This window comes from Cryptomeria japonica, chromosome 6 (assembly GCF_030272615.1).
Source record: "Cryptomeria japonica chromosome 6, Sugi_1.0, whole genome shotgun sequence".
NCBI lineage: Eukaryota > Viridiplantae > Streptophyta > Pinopsida > Cupressales > Cupressaceae > Cryptomeria > Cryptomeria japonica.
The window spans coordinates 414,666,517-414,680,171 of record NC_081410.1 but is presented as its reverse complement, the minus strand read 5'-3'; the positions used below and the strand labels follow the sequence as shown (position 1 = coordinate 414,680,171).

At 35.3% G+C, this 13,655-nt stretch overlaps 1 protein-coding gene across 3 annotated transcripts in view; it reads right to left on the bottom strand.

Moving 5' to 3' along the window:
• Nucleotides 1-10,296, bottom strand: part of LOC131039103 (probable LRR receptor-like serine/threonine-protein kinase At1g53430) — a 101,090-nt gene extending 90,794 nt beyond the window's left edge. For all 3 annotated transcript variants that reach the window (XM_057971759.1, XM_057971767.1, XM_057971762.1), the window contains exon 1: nucleotides 10,219-10,296. In XM_057971759.1, coding sequence (XP_057827742.1) covers nucleotides 10,219-10,229 — 11 coding nt within the window. In that variant the 5' untranslated portion in view covers nucleotides 10,230-10,296. The remainder of the gene's footprint in view (nucleotides 1-10,218) is intronic.
• Between the last annotated feature and the right edge of the window lie 3,359 nt (nucleotides 10,297-13,655).

Here is a 13,655-nt window from a genome sequence, read left to right as displayed (position 1 = left end):
AAGAGTCTTTCTTGATAAGTCTTTGAATCACCTTCATATGCATAACACAACTTATTTTAGATTCCCTTAGATTCTTTCATTCCTTTGACTTTTCCAAAAACTTCATCACTAAGACAACTGATAAGAAATTTTCTAGCCTTTGTATTTGTCTCCTGATCCTTAATCTCATTTAGAGTTTATGGTCCATTAAGAATTTATTGATAACCAATCTACATAGTTTCCCAAATTCCAATCTATAATGCTTCCAAATAAGATTCCATTATTTCCTTCCAATAGTCATAATTTGTTCCATTAAACATCAGAGCTTTTAGATGAAGGTCATGTGCTATTTCTAGATCTACGTCAAGTGGTTAAGGTTCCATAGAGAAACCTCTCTGATACCAATTATTGAACACCCAACAAGATCGAGAGGGGGGTGCATCAGTCTGGGACTTAAAAAATAGCTATTAATTAATTAGCTTATTCAATATCATCACTTTAACCATCAAAACATCAAACAAAAACACATAAACACACGAACACCTGATATATGTGGAAAACCCAAATAGGGAAAAACCATGGTGAGAATCTAACTCACAATGTGAATAACAATGTTTACAACTTATTAGGATTGTAGCCAAGGAGCACAAACACCTGAAGGACTTGCATAACTAAGGTGCACTACTTTAGGCAGAATACAAAAGGACTTGTGCAACTAAAGAACACCTCTTCAAGACAAGATACAAATTGTTGCTGAAGGACTCATTGTCAATCAACAATAAATGAAATAGATAAACGAGAAATGAGATGGATTGTCCTGATCACGAACTTTTTGTTAAACAATAATCAAGCAACCAATAACCTGGCAAACATATCTAATAATCTACATTGTCACAAAACTCTATCTAGTAGAATATATTAGCTTCAAAGCTCTTCCCAAACTAACTTTCACATCACCACAAACTCAAATATACTTGAAAATTATTCACATACACTTCTCACACAATTAACTTCTCATCCATACTCAATTCATCCTTTCACACATCGTATATATGAGATACAACATTGAAATCCCAAAGAAGGGTCAACCAAAACAATATTACACAAAATAAGCCACCTGGACCAATAATATGTAGATAGGTCCACTCTATTAGAAAGAGAGAATCAAAACATATCATATATAATACACCATCCCATGATCAATCTAGCAATCTACATGCATTAACACATATTCCAAAAGACATTACAAATAATAGCATGAAGATATAACCAATCAATCGGCCATATAATCACTTCTAGTGCAAAAAACTCCATGCAGATCCCCACAAACCAAATTGGGACACAAATAATCACCTCAACGCATCTTCTAGCGCATTTCCAAACCAAAATAATGTGATTCACTAAACCACAATGCAAATAACAACATATCTAGAAGGCACCAAAAGTTTTCTGGACCACCCTTAATATAGGATGACACAACCAACACCAAAAGAGTATCCAAACCAAACTCTATCTAGATAACCAAAGAATATCTAGACCAACATCCATCTAGATAACCAAGTTTGACATCAATGACAACCATACAAGCTCATGCTTCTAACACTTCCACCATCCTATAAAGGACAATGAGGCAAACATTCAACACCATTTGGACCTCCTCATATCTCTCAAAATTTAGAGGTTTGTTTCATTTCTCCTTCTATTCCAATATCAAAGGAATGAAATGAAATGATGCTAAGTGATACCCAACATCCTTCTATAGAAGTGTTAAACCATAAATAACAAAATTACAATACAAGAGAATGCTACAAAATACATTGTGCTATGGTTCGTGAGCTTTCTATAAGAAGTGAGTCCTCCTCTAAGAAGTTGGATGTTGATTTGGCCTTACCTTTTCAACCTTCCTTTCCTTTTCCCATGCCTAAGATTGATCCTTACCTAACCCAGCATAGAAAAAAATCTTAAGTTATTGATTTTGAGGGATTCTTCTTCTTCTATTGGGGTTCACAATTCTTGTAGTGATACCGATAGCACTATTGTACCACCTATGGTGATAATTGTGGATGATTATTTTGATGATATGGTTGAGAGTGTAGAGAATGATTTTGAGTTATCTTTGATGCTTTCTTGGGTACTAAATGTGGATGATGATTTTGATGATATGGACATAATTGTCATCTAGATGATACTCTAAAAGCTTTAAAATATAGTATCATAGTAATAGTGGTAGTCTTAGTGGCCAAATAAAAAATTAACATAAATGATGGAAAAGTTCTTTGACAAAGAAGATATAACCAAGCATAATTAGGCTCTGTAAGGCAATCATAGTAGTAATTGTGATGACATTTAAAAGCATTAGACAATGTGCAAAATGGAAGTGAAGATGGGATGCTTAGTATGAAAAAAAATATATATATTATTCCAATATTATAAAAGACTAAAAATTCAAATTTATAATCTTAAGATATTTTTTGATGCAAAAATACTCTATATGAATATTGAAGGCATCAAGGAGTAATTTTAGGTCATTAAAAGTTAGTTTGAGGTGGTTTTGAAACCCTTAAATGAGCCAACTTCTTTCTATATGTGCACAAGGAGAGTTTTCCAACATCATAACCATAAAGTGAACATGACCTATAAACTTGTAAAGTATTTTGAATAGGTTGGAGACAAAATGCAAGAATATAGGAGTTTTAAGAGAAAATGTAGGGGTTGTTGGCAATTTTTGTGCCAACCTTAGTAGAGCTCAGATCCAAGATTTCAATGTGGCTAACACTTCTTGTTAGTCAATACCAATAATGCATCATGTTATTGGTCTCAATAGAGTTAGTTGCTTCTTTATAGTTTTGAAGAGTCATATAGCACGAGGGTTATATGATGTGTCAGTAATACGAGTGTTATGAACCCCCATGCCTCATATGCTACATCAACAACTCATGTCAAAAACATGTCATGTTATTGATCTAGTCGTGTTATTGACCGCCTCAGTTTGCAGTGTGTTATTTGGCACTGAGGCGGGTCCCAGTCAGCATCAAAGAACAACATGGAGTCTAGGTGGTCTAGCGGGATAAGGCTGTGTGGGATAAGAAACAAAGCAAAGGCTCAGGACTTATCCCACGAGGTAAAGTGAAGACACAAATGATGTCCCGGGATAAGGAAATTCAAAGGCGGGTGGTTTCATTGCTTATCACGCGAGGTTAGAAAGACAACGACATGTTTCCATGAGATAAGAAATATCAAAGGCATTGAAGAGACCCTTATCCTGTGGAAGAGAACAAAGATATGCAAGACGTTGTGGAATAAGGAAATAAAAGTAAATCAAAGAAACTCTTATCCCGCAAGGAAAAAAAACACATCAGTATGGTCACGCGGGATAAGAATCAAAAGGAGCAAAAGTAACAAATGCTTATCCTATGAAATAAAGCAAAGATTCAAAGAGGGCCACAAGAGTAAATTCAAAGGCGAATGGGCATTTCTCCTTATCTCATGGGGATACAACAACAAATAGATGAGGTCGCAGGATAAGAGAACAAAGGATACAAGGGAACAAATGACTTCTTTATCCCGTGCGTTCCTGCAGGATAAGGAAATAGGGAAAACTTGAGGGACTCTTATCCCGTGAAGTGGAGGAGAGGCTCACTGGGACCTGCAGGATAAGAAATGAAGCAGAAACATGGAATGCTTATCCCACGTGGTATGCAGGGCCATTTAGCGGTCAAAGAATAGTAAGGAATCATGGACTCGAGGTGCTACGTCAACCGATTGTGCCTGTTGGATCTTCATAAAGGCTCGATTCGATGGCCATGTTTTAATCTTCGATTGGGCTTTTGAGTGCACTTACATGGTGAGATCTTGTATGTCCATTTGCACGTGAGATCTCAAATCAACAACTGAAATTCAATTTTTTAGTGGCCGTTGGAGTTTTGAATTCTTTGTCATGGGTGGTTGTCGACTCGATGGTCGAGGTCCTCATTTTTCTGAGTCGATGCTCGATTTTGGACCCAAGGTCCTCATTTTTCTTAGTCGACACTCGATTTTGGACCCAATCTCACTCCGGCTACCATATTTGCATGCCATAACTCTAAACATGATGCCTACAGCCGATTTCATACACCACCATGCCCTCTTCAATGCAGAATAGAGACTTTTTAACCCTACATGTGTGCTCGACCATGCTTGTCGACAAGGATTACTTCACTGAGGGGTGATTTTTTCTCTTCCAGATCTGTCAATGTGATCTCTCTCTCTCTCTCTTTGTCTCCTCTGATATTTTATAACCTAACCTGGGTGGGGTTAGGGTTTCCTCAAAGGTAATCATCTAAGTTCTACTTAAACTATAAAAATAAATTTTGTATCATTTTCTTAAGATCTTCTCCCTCTTTTTCTTTTGTACAGGGCTTATGCCTTTGTACTTGTAAATTTTCCTTTCCTTCTCATGAATAAAATTAGTCTTATTTGCCTAATTTTAGTTCACTCAACCAGTGTAATTCTTTACCTCTTTGTTTGAATACTTTCTTGTTGGTTTTCTTGAGTTGTTGAGGTAGTGTTGATTTCTTTTGGGTGGCATATGTGAACTGGTTTTAGTTCCTCTTGCCATTTTCCAATTCCAACCTTCCCTCACATTTAGGTGTCAATTAGGATAGAAATTAGTGCATTCTTGGGGTAGTTTTATTGATTTTATGTGCAGCTATAGGTAGGGAAGATCATCATTTCAGTCTGGGTGCAAACCCCTTTTTCCTTCTTTCATGCAACCCTTCTCTCTCTCCCTTTTCCCTGTTAGATCTTAGATTAGTTTTATCAGTGTTGGGTTGGTCCAATGCTCTGCACTTCAAATTGAATAGGAATTCAACCTTCTCCGGACACTCAACCTCACATGGCACAAGGTCCCACACTTGAGAGGTTGTTTCCATGTTTCACAAGGTTGGTGATCAAGTCTGATCACCAAGGGTGCAAAATTTTGTGACAACAATTTTTGGCATGTCTGGTGGGACTGTTGAACTTTAGTTCATAAATGACCATCTAGTGTACAATCTATTAGTCATGGGTCATTATATTTTGTTGATCTTGGTGTGTGGATCAGTAACTTGGCCTTTGGAGGCAACAAACACATACCTGGTGACTCCCTACAATATATCTACTAGTGAAGCAGTCCAACACTCTAATCAGCTTAAGACTTGGTGTGCTCTTCAGTATCTTGTCTTTGGAGGTAGTCACATTCAGCACCTGGTGACTCTGAGGATAAAATATAGGCTCTTATTCAGACCAACAACCATTTCACATCAAGCAGCCGAATAGGAGCACCTTCTAGAGGTATTTTTTTTGATAATACGAACTTTCAGATTCTAGAAGTAGAGGGAGTAGCAAAAAATTATGGCTATCCCTAGAATGCATGTTTTTATCACCTTTAATGGTGGCATCCCCTTAGCTCTGGCCCAAAAGAGCATCATCCCAGTCGCAGCCTTTAAGGCTCTACCATTTTTTACTGGGGAAACCTTTGTCACCCCAGCTGAGCACATCCAAGATTTGGCTGGCCTCTGCTCTGTTTTTGACATCACAGAGGATAATGTAGAAGTGAGGCTTCTTGCCTCCTCTTTCAAGGGAAAATCCCTACAGTGGTTTAGGGGTCTACCCTTTGGTTCAATTCATAGATGGGATGAGTTGGGAAAGATATTGTGCAAGGATTTTGAAGACAAAAGTGACCCTTTTTTCACTATTTGAACAACTAGCAATCATAAAGAGAGCCCCTTATGAGTTTATGACAGTTTTTAATTGCAGGTTTCAAAAGACTTGGGATAGAATCCTTGCTTTGGTTAGGTCATCTTCCAATTGTGCATTTTTTATACTTCCTCAAGGCTATAAATAGTGACACAATTGTGATGATACAGTCATTGGGAGGGTATAACCTTCCAGAGGTTTATGACACTACCATCAAGGTAGAAAGGTTTTTAATTCAAGCAGGGAAGCTTACTTCTAGGCCTTCAAAGCCCTTACTCCCAATGGCTCCTTCTGGTTGAGAACTTATACCTACACCTCCTCTACCTTCAAAGATTAAGGGGCCTAACAATGAGCTAGTTTTAGTCACGAGACAACAATCTCAAGACAATGGGCCTTATCAAAAACAAATTCAAGGCTATCAGCATCAGAGCAATCTTGCTCAAGGGAAGAATTGGAATAATCATGTTGCTTAGGCCACTTGCAGAAATGAGAGTAACCCTCAGGCCTTAGTACCACATAGAGATTTTGTCGTTTCAAACTAGCAGGAGGATGAGGAAGAGGATGTGCCTATGAAGAGGTTGCCACATAGGTTTCAACAGGCTAATGTTGAGGTGGCTGCAGGTAATTTTCCCTCTACAACACATAACATGACAAAGCTTTCTTGCCAAGAGCCCAAGGTCACTGCAGTTTGTTGCCAAGAAGAAGAAAGAACAGAAACAAAGAGACAACTTGAAGACTCTAAGTCTTCCTATGAAGTGTCTCATGAGCCTAAGACATGTTCTGATGAGCTAGATAGCAGCACATGTGATTATGATGTATGTTGGTTGTCCCCTGCCCCTCAATGTAATGATGTTGAATATGACACCTTCATCCAAGGTGAAGATGTCTCTTTTGACGTGAGGGATGAGGTGCCTGAGCTTGAGTGTCTCACTTGGGACCAACATACCAAAATAGATGATGTTGAGCAACAACACATTGACCATGCAGAATGTCTTCTAGTTGCTCAACCTTACATTGTACATGAGCTTCAAGGTTTACAATTTGATGTGTCTAAGGAAACCCCTTGTGCAGATCAAGACAAGGGGATGGTATACTTGTCACCCTCATGTGATTTTGAGGCCTTTTCCTTTGGTCTCAACTCATACTTGGAGTAGGGAAGCAATGTTTGCAATGCCCCTCTCCTTGTTGAGCATGTGTTTGATGTGCCTCCATGTGCTTTAGATGCTTATCTCATGTGGATCCCCTTTAACAACAAGGTAAATGGTGAGATTTCTTTTCACCACATCAGTAGCATGTATGCTTTATTGCATGCATGCAAAATACTTCAATTGTTGCAGTTGGCTGATGACTGCAACCATGGTGGAAGGGAGATTAGCTCCTTCAAAAGGATCATTTTTTACAAAGGCAGAAGCTTTCATTTGCCTCTTATTGTAACAATGTAAATGTTTGTTAGTTTTTTCCATGCTTTCCAAGAAGTGTTTGTGCACAGGTGATCTCTTCTAGAATGGCTAATTTTTTATTTTTTGTTCCAAGTTGTAGGGAGCAGAGATTATCCTTTTTGCTTAAAGTTTTGACTCTACGCCCAATGGACTTCAAGAGACTACTGATTAATGTGCCAAGCAAGCTTGTCACCCCTTCTGAGTCACCAGAAATGTTGGCAATTTTTGTGCCAACCTTAGTAGAGCTCAGATCTGGGATTTCAGTGTGGCTAATGCTTCTTGTTAGTAAATATCGATAACATGTCGTGTTATCGGTCTCAGTAGAGTTAGTTGCTTCTTCGTAGTTTTGTAGAGTCATATAACATGAGGGTTATATGATGTGACAATAACATGAGTGTTATGGACCCCCGTGCCTCATATGTTACATCAACAGCTCATGTCAATAACATGTGTTATTGACTAGGTTTTTCTATTGACCACCTCAGTTTGCAACATGTTATTTGGCATCGAGGTAGGTCCCAGATGAGATCAAAGAACAACATGGAGTCTAGGTGGTCTCGCGGGATAAGGCTATGCAGGATAAGAAACAAAGAAAAGGCTTGGGCCTTATCCCATGAGGTAAAGTGAAGACACAAATGATGTCGCAGGATAAGGAAAGTCAAATGCGGGTAGTTTCATTGCTTATTCCATGAGGTTAAAAAGACAATAGCATATTTCCACAAGATAAGAAATATCAAAGGCATCGAAGAGACCCTTATCCCATAGAAGAGAACAAAGATAGGTGGGATGCCATGAGATAAGGATATAAGAGTAAATCAAAGAAACTTTTATTCTGCGAGGAAAAACAAAGACATCAGTATGGGTGCATGGGATAAGAATCAAAAGGAACAAAAGTAACAAATGCTTTATCCTGTGAAATAAAGAAAAGACTTAAAGAGGGTCATAGGAGGAAAGTCAAAGGCAAATGGGGATTTCTCCTTATCCCATGGGGTTGGAATAATAAATAGATGAGGTCACGGAATAAGAGAACAAAGGATACAAGGGAATAGATGACTTCTTTATCCCATGCATTCTCGTAGGATAATGAAATAGAGCAAACTCAAGGGACTCTTATCCTGTGATGTGAAGGAGAGGCTCCATGGGACCCGTGAGATAAGAAATAAAGCAGAAACATGGAATTGGTATGTAGGTTCATTTAGCAGTAAAATCACAGTAAGGAAGCATGGACCCGAGGTGCCACGTTAGCTAATAGTGGTCGTCGGATCTTCATAAAGGCCCGATATCATGGCCATGTTTTAATATTTGATTGGGCTTTTGAGTGTTCTTACATGGAGAGATCTCACACATCCATCTATGTGTGAGATCTTAGATCGATGGCAAAAATTCAATTTTTTGGTGGCCGTTGGAGTTTTGAATGCTCTATTAGGGGTGGTTGTCGACCCGATGGTCGAGGTCCTCATTTTGCTCAGTCGACGCTCAATTTTGGACCCGATCTCACTCCAACTACCAGATTTGCATGCCATATCTCCAAACATGACACCTATGGATGATTTTAAATGCCACCATGCCCTCTTCAATGCAGAATAGAGACTTTTTGTCCCTACAGGTGTGCTCAGCCATGCTTGTCCAATGGATTACTTCATTGGGGGGAGATTTTTTCTCTTCTAGAGACAGAGGATGGTCTCAGAGTTGTTTCAGCATGTTATCAGATCTATCATTCTGATCTCTTTCTCTCTCTCCTCTGATATTTTTGTAACCTAACCCGAGTGGGGTTAAGGTTTTCTCAAAGGTAATCATATGAGTTATTCTTAAACTGTACAAGCAATTTTGTATCATTTTCTCAGGATCTTCTCCCTCTTTCTCTTCTACAGAGGGCTTATGCCTCTCCACTTGTAAATTTGCCTTGCCTTCTCATGAATAAAATAAGTCTTATTTGCTTGATTTCAGTTCACTCAACCTTTGTAATGCTTTACCTCTTTGTTTGAATACTTTCTTGTTGGTTTTCCTGAGCTATTGAGGTAGTGTTGATTCCTTTTGGGTGGCATTTAAGAATTGGTTCCAGTTCCTCTTGCCATTTTCCAATTCCAACCTTCCCTCACATTTAGGTGTAAATTATGATATAAATTAGTGTATTCTTGGGGTAGTTTTATTGTTGTTATGTGTAGTCATAGGTAGGGGAGATCATCATTTTAGTCTGGGTGCAAACCCATTTTCCCTTCTTTCATGCAACCCTTCTCTCTCTCTCCCTTTTCCCTATCAAATCTTAGATTAGTTTTACCAGTGTTGGGTTGGTCTAACACTCTGCACTTCAGATTGAATAGGAAGTCGACCTTCTCTGGAGACTTAACCTTACATAATGCAAGGGACCACACTTGAGAGGTTGTTTCCATGTTTCACAAGGTTGGTGGTCAAGTCTGATCACCAAGGGTGCAAAATTTTGTGACAACAAGGGCCTTTTGAATGATTTCAAAATCAGTTTGACAACTAGCAAAACATCTAGGAGTAGTTAAAAAAATAGCAGGAATCCAAGGTTCAAAAAACCATAAAAGAGAGTGGATATATGTTATAGGAGTTAAAAAATTAGAAAGCCTTCCTCAACCCCCCACTTGGAGATTTGCAAGGAGCTAAATAAGGAGGATCAATTCTAAGTGCCCAAGAAGAAGTCGAGCATTCAATTCAATGCAAGGATATGCATTTACTTTTTTTCTTAATTTCTATCCTATGTTACCTCCTATGTTGTCAATGAGATATAAGATTCCTAGGATAGAGTTTTAGAGATTTGTTTCTTGTTATTTATGATTTTCTTCTCAACAAAAACAAGCATTGTAGCTAAGTTTTGGAAAATATAGAATGAAACATCTTCAATATATTTTTTGAAAATATATTTTTATAAAATAAAAAAATTAAAATTCACATCAAATAGTCACAAAATAAAAATACATACAAACATGATATTGATATTGAACTCTAATTCAAAATGCATGAAGCTTTTGAAGGGAACTATTCAAAAAAAATTATTATTATTATTATTATTATTATTGAGAGAGATGTTTGAAACAATCAAATTTCATAAAATAAAACTTACAAATATCTCATCTCACTGTCTTCTTTGGTAAAATTTTCAAATGCATTTGGGATAGATCCTATCAAATTGTTAAATCTCAAATCCCTGAAAAGAAAACATTTTGTTAATATATATATAAATTTAAAAACTATTCTTATATATACAATTCACTACTCATGTTATCTTAAATATCTTCTAGTCTAACAAATTCATAAATTTTAGTATTAGTTTTTTTCCACTAAATATTTTCATACTAAAAATTCTTATATATCTATTTTTCTAATTTGTATTCTACAATATTGATTAAAAAATTAAGTTAAAAAATTAATTTTCATAGATTCCATTCTTTTATAATATATTCTAATATTAATAAGTTAAAATTTTGAATTCCCAACTAAAATGTTAAGATAAGTTAAATCCCTCTCAATAATTAAGTGGATAATTTATTAACCTAATATCTATTAATTTTTTAACTATTTAAATTAAGGGGTAATATATAATTAATAATTAATTATTACTTTTGTGATTTTAAAAACATTTAAAGTAAAATATGAATTAAATTAAATGTGTCATTATTATTTTTATCGTATTTAATAATATTCTAACATTGTTTCTCCTCTATAATTATATTAATATTTTTCTCTTAATGTAATCTTAGATCTAGGCTTTACTAATTTCTTAATAGTAATAAAATCAATATCATATGTACAATAAAATAGAAATAATTTCATTTATGAAGATTAAAACTTTATTGACCATAACTTTGATTTATGTAATTTATTATAAATTTGTGTTAGAAATGATCTCTCGAATATGAAAATAGAGGATCCAATAAAGCTTTTTTATTATTATTAATATTATAATTATTATTATCGTCATTATTATCATCTTCTTTTATGAAGAAGTTCATCCTAATGGACTATTGGACAAGTTAGAGTATTTGTATTAGAAAATTTCTTAATAAATAAATTTTATTTTAATATAATTTGTATATTATAAAGATTGTTAATTCAATTTTATAATAATGAATCTAAATGTATTATAAATTATTATTTTTTAAGTTCATGACATAATCTTGTTATGATTGTTTCATTAATTTGTCTGCATTTAATTTCAAATTTCTTTGAACATCGGGTGAGTCATTATTACATTATTATTTCTCAATAATTCATTATTCATAATTCCCATCTTTTATTATATTATTATTAATATCTTACCATTTATCCATTAAATTTATTAAATAAAATATTATATCATATTCATGCATACACCTTCATGCATTCACGTTATACACATTTCTCTATTTATTTAATAAAACCTTTAAATATCCCCTCCTACCACTTACCATTTTCCACTTACCATTTTCCACTTACCATTTCCCATTTACCACTCATCTTCCCTATACCACTCATCTTGCATTATCCCATATTCATCCCACAACATGAACTCACCTGAGAAAATCTATTTAAACAAGCCCTCCTCTCTTATTTGAGCATCTCATCTTTATGCGTCGAACTTACCTCAGTTTGCATTCTTCATCATCTTTGCATTTCGTTTTCTTTAGTTTCCTTTGCATTAAACATCTTGCATCTCCAAAAAACCATAGTTCTTGTGTGTGCTTCTGAGAGCAATATTATCTACATAAGATCTTGGTTAAAGGAGTGCAATGGAGTAGAATTTGATAACATGCATGTGTGTGATTTGTCCACTCTCACATTGAGCATTATATGACTATAATGTTGCAGATTTAATATGGCTTTATGTACATTTATTTGATCACATTTTGACAGGGTTTGATATGGTTTTGGACAACTATATTCACCACTTGTTTTCAGATTTAAAACAAGCTCAAAATGCCTAGTCTTTGTCACATTTTGTGCAGATTTTAGACAAAATGTCTTATTTAAAATCTTGTTTATGTGACCATATTTTGCATTAAAAAAAAATCTGCATTTTCAAACAACAACACATGCATCATCTTTGTTGTAATTTTTTTTTGCAACACTTCACATGTCTTGTTTATGTCTAATCTTGTTTGCATTCAAAATCTGAAAATAGTCTCCATGTGTTGCATTTCTTTCTAAAAGTAGTGGGGTAATGATTTTTAGAAAAAGTTTTTGTTTTTTATTTTTGTTTTTAAAAGTAGTTTTATTTTTAGTTAGAATGTGATTTTAGTATTTTAAATACGATTTACTTTTTAGTTAGCTTTTTTTTAAATAGATTTTAGTTTGTAGATTTTTTAAATTAGATTTTAGTTTTTTGAATTTAGATTTTAGAGTTTAGATTTTTTTTTTTTCAATAAGATTTTGTTTTTTAAGTTAGATTTTAAAGTTTAGATTTTTAAATTGGATTTTGTTTTTTTTTAAGTTAGATTTTAGATTTTAGATTTTTAAATTTAGATTTTTGAATTTAGTTTTTTCTAATTAGATTTTTAATTTGTTAATTTTAATATTTATTTTTTATTTTTTTTAATTAATTAGACTAATGTTTATTTTTGTGTCAGTGTGTTTTGATTTCTTTTTGTGAACTAATCTTTGTTGCTTTGTGTGTTTGTGCAGGTTCACTCTTATGGCATCCAATCTCATGCGTTGAACATAATCTCTTGAAACTACTAATGTCATTTGATGCAGGATGCATGTCGAAGAAATGGTGATTTGAAACAGATTGTCTGATTTTTAGATTAGATCACATTTTGAATTAGTGCTTTAAAATTAACCAGTGTCTTTCATGTTTTGAGCAATAGGCTCTTTTTGTTTTACCTTTTAGAGGGCCTACCTCCCGAGAAGCCCTTAAGGCTCTGTGAGAGGGAACGACCCAAGTGGTAATGAGCTAAAGCCAAGATCTTCTTAACCACTATAAATAAATGTGTTTGTGATGAAAGTTGCAAGCAACGAGTGCTGAATACTTCATACCAATGGCATGTCTCCCCATAAACCCTATAGAGCACAACCTCTATAGGCTGGGAGCCTTCCTTAACGGAGTGTACGCCACCGCATGTATGGCCACTCGAACGGATGCCCTTACTAGACACCTTTTGTGTTAGAAGACAAAAAATTTCTAGTTGTTTGACACAGGAGGTCGGACCTCTGAAGCGGCTCACATTCTTACGATTCTTAGTAGAGATACAAAGTTCACCACAGGGAGTTTTCATGGGGACTGATGCTTGGCTGCCCCGGAGAAGTGAGTGTCGAGGGTGGAGCTAGTGGGGTCAAGCATCTAAGTATCCACTCTGAATTGTGTAGCTCAGGGTAACCCCCCGAGTGAGATTCAACAACTATTGTCCTGGCTAGCCTTAGTATTGTGCTTGAATGTGTTTTTACTGTAAAATCAAACAAAAATTCTGTCTGCCATGTTTTATGAGTGTGTGCACAAACAAACAAGAATATTTCACAATCAACACCACTTGAAATTGAAACACTTTACAAAAAAAAACTTGGTCTAAGCTTTCAAGTATCCAT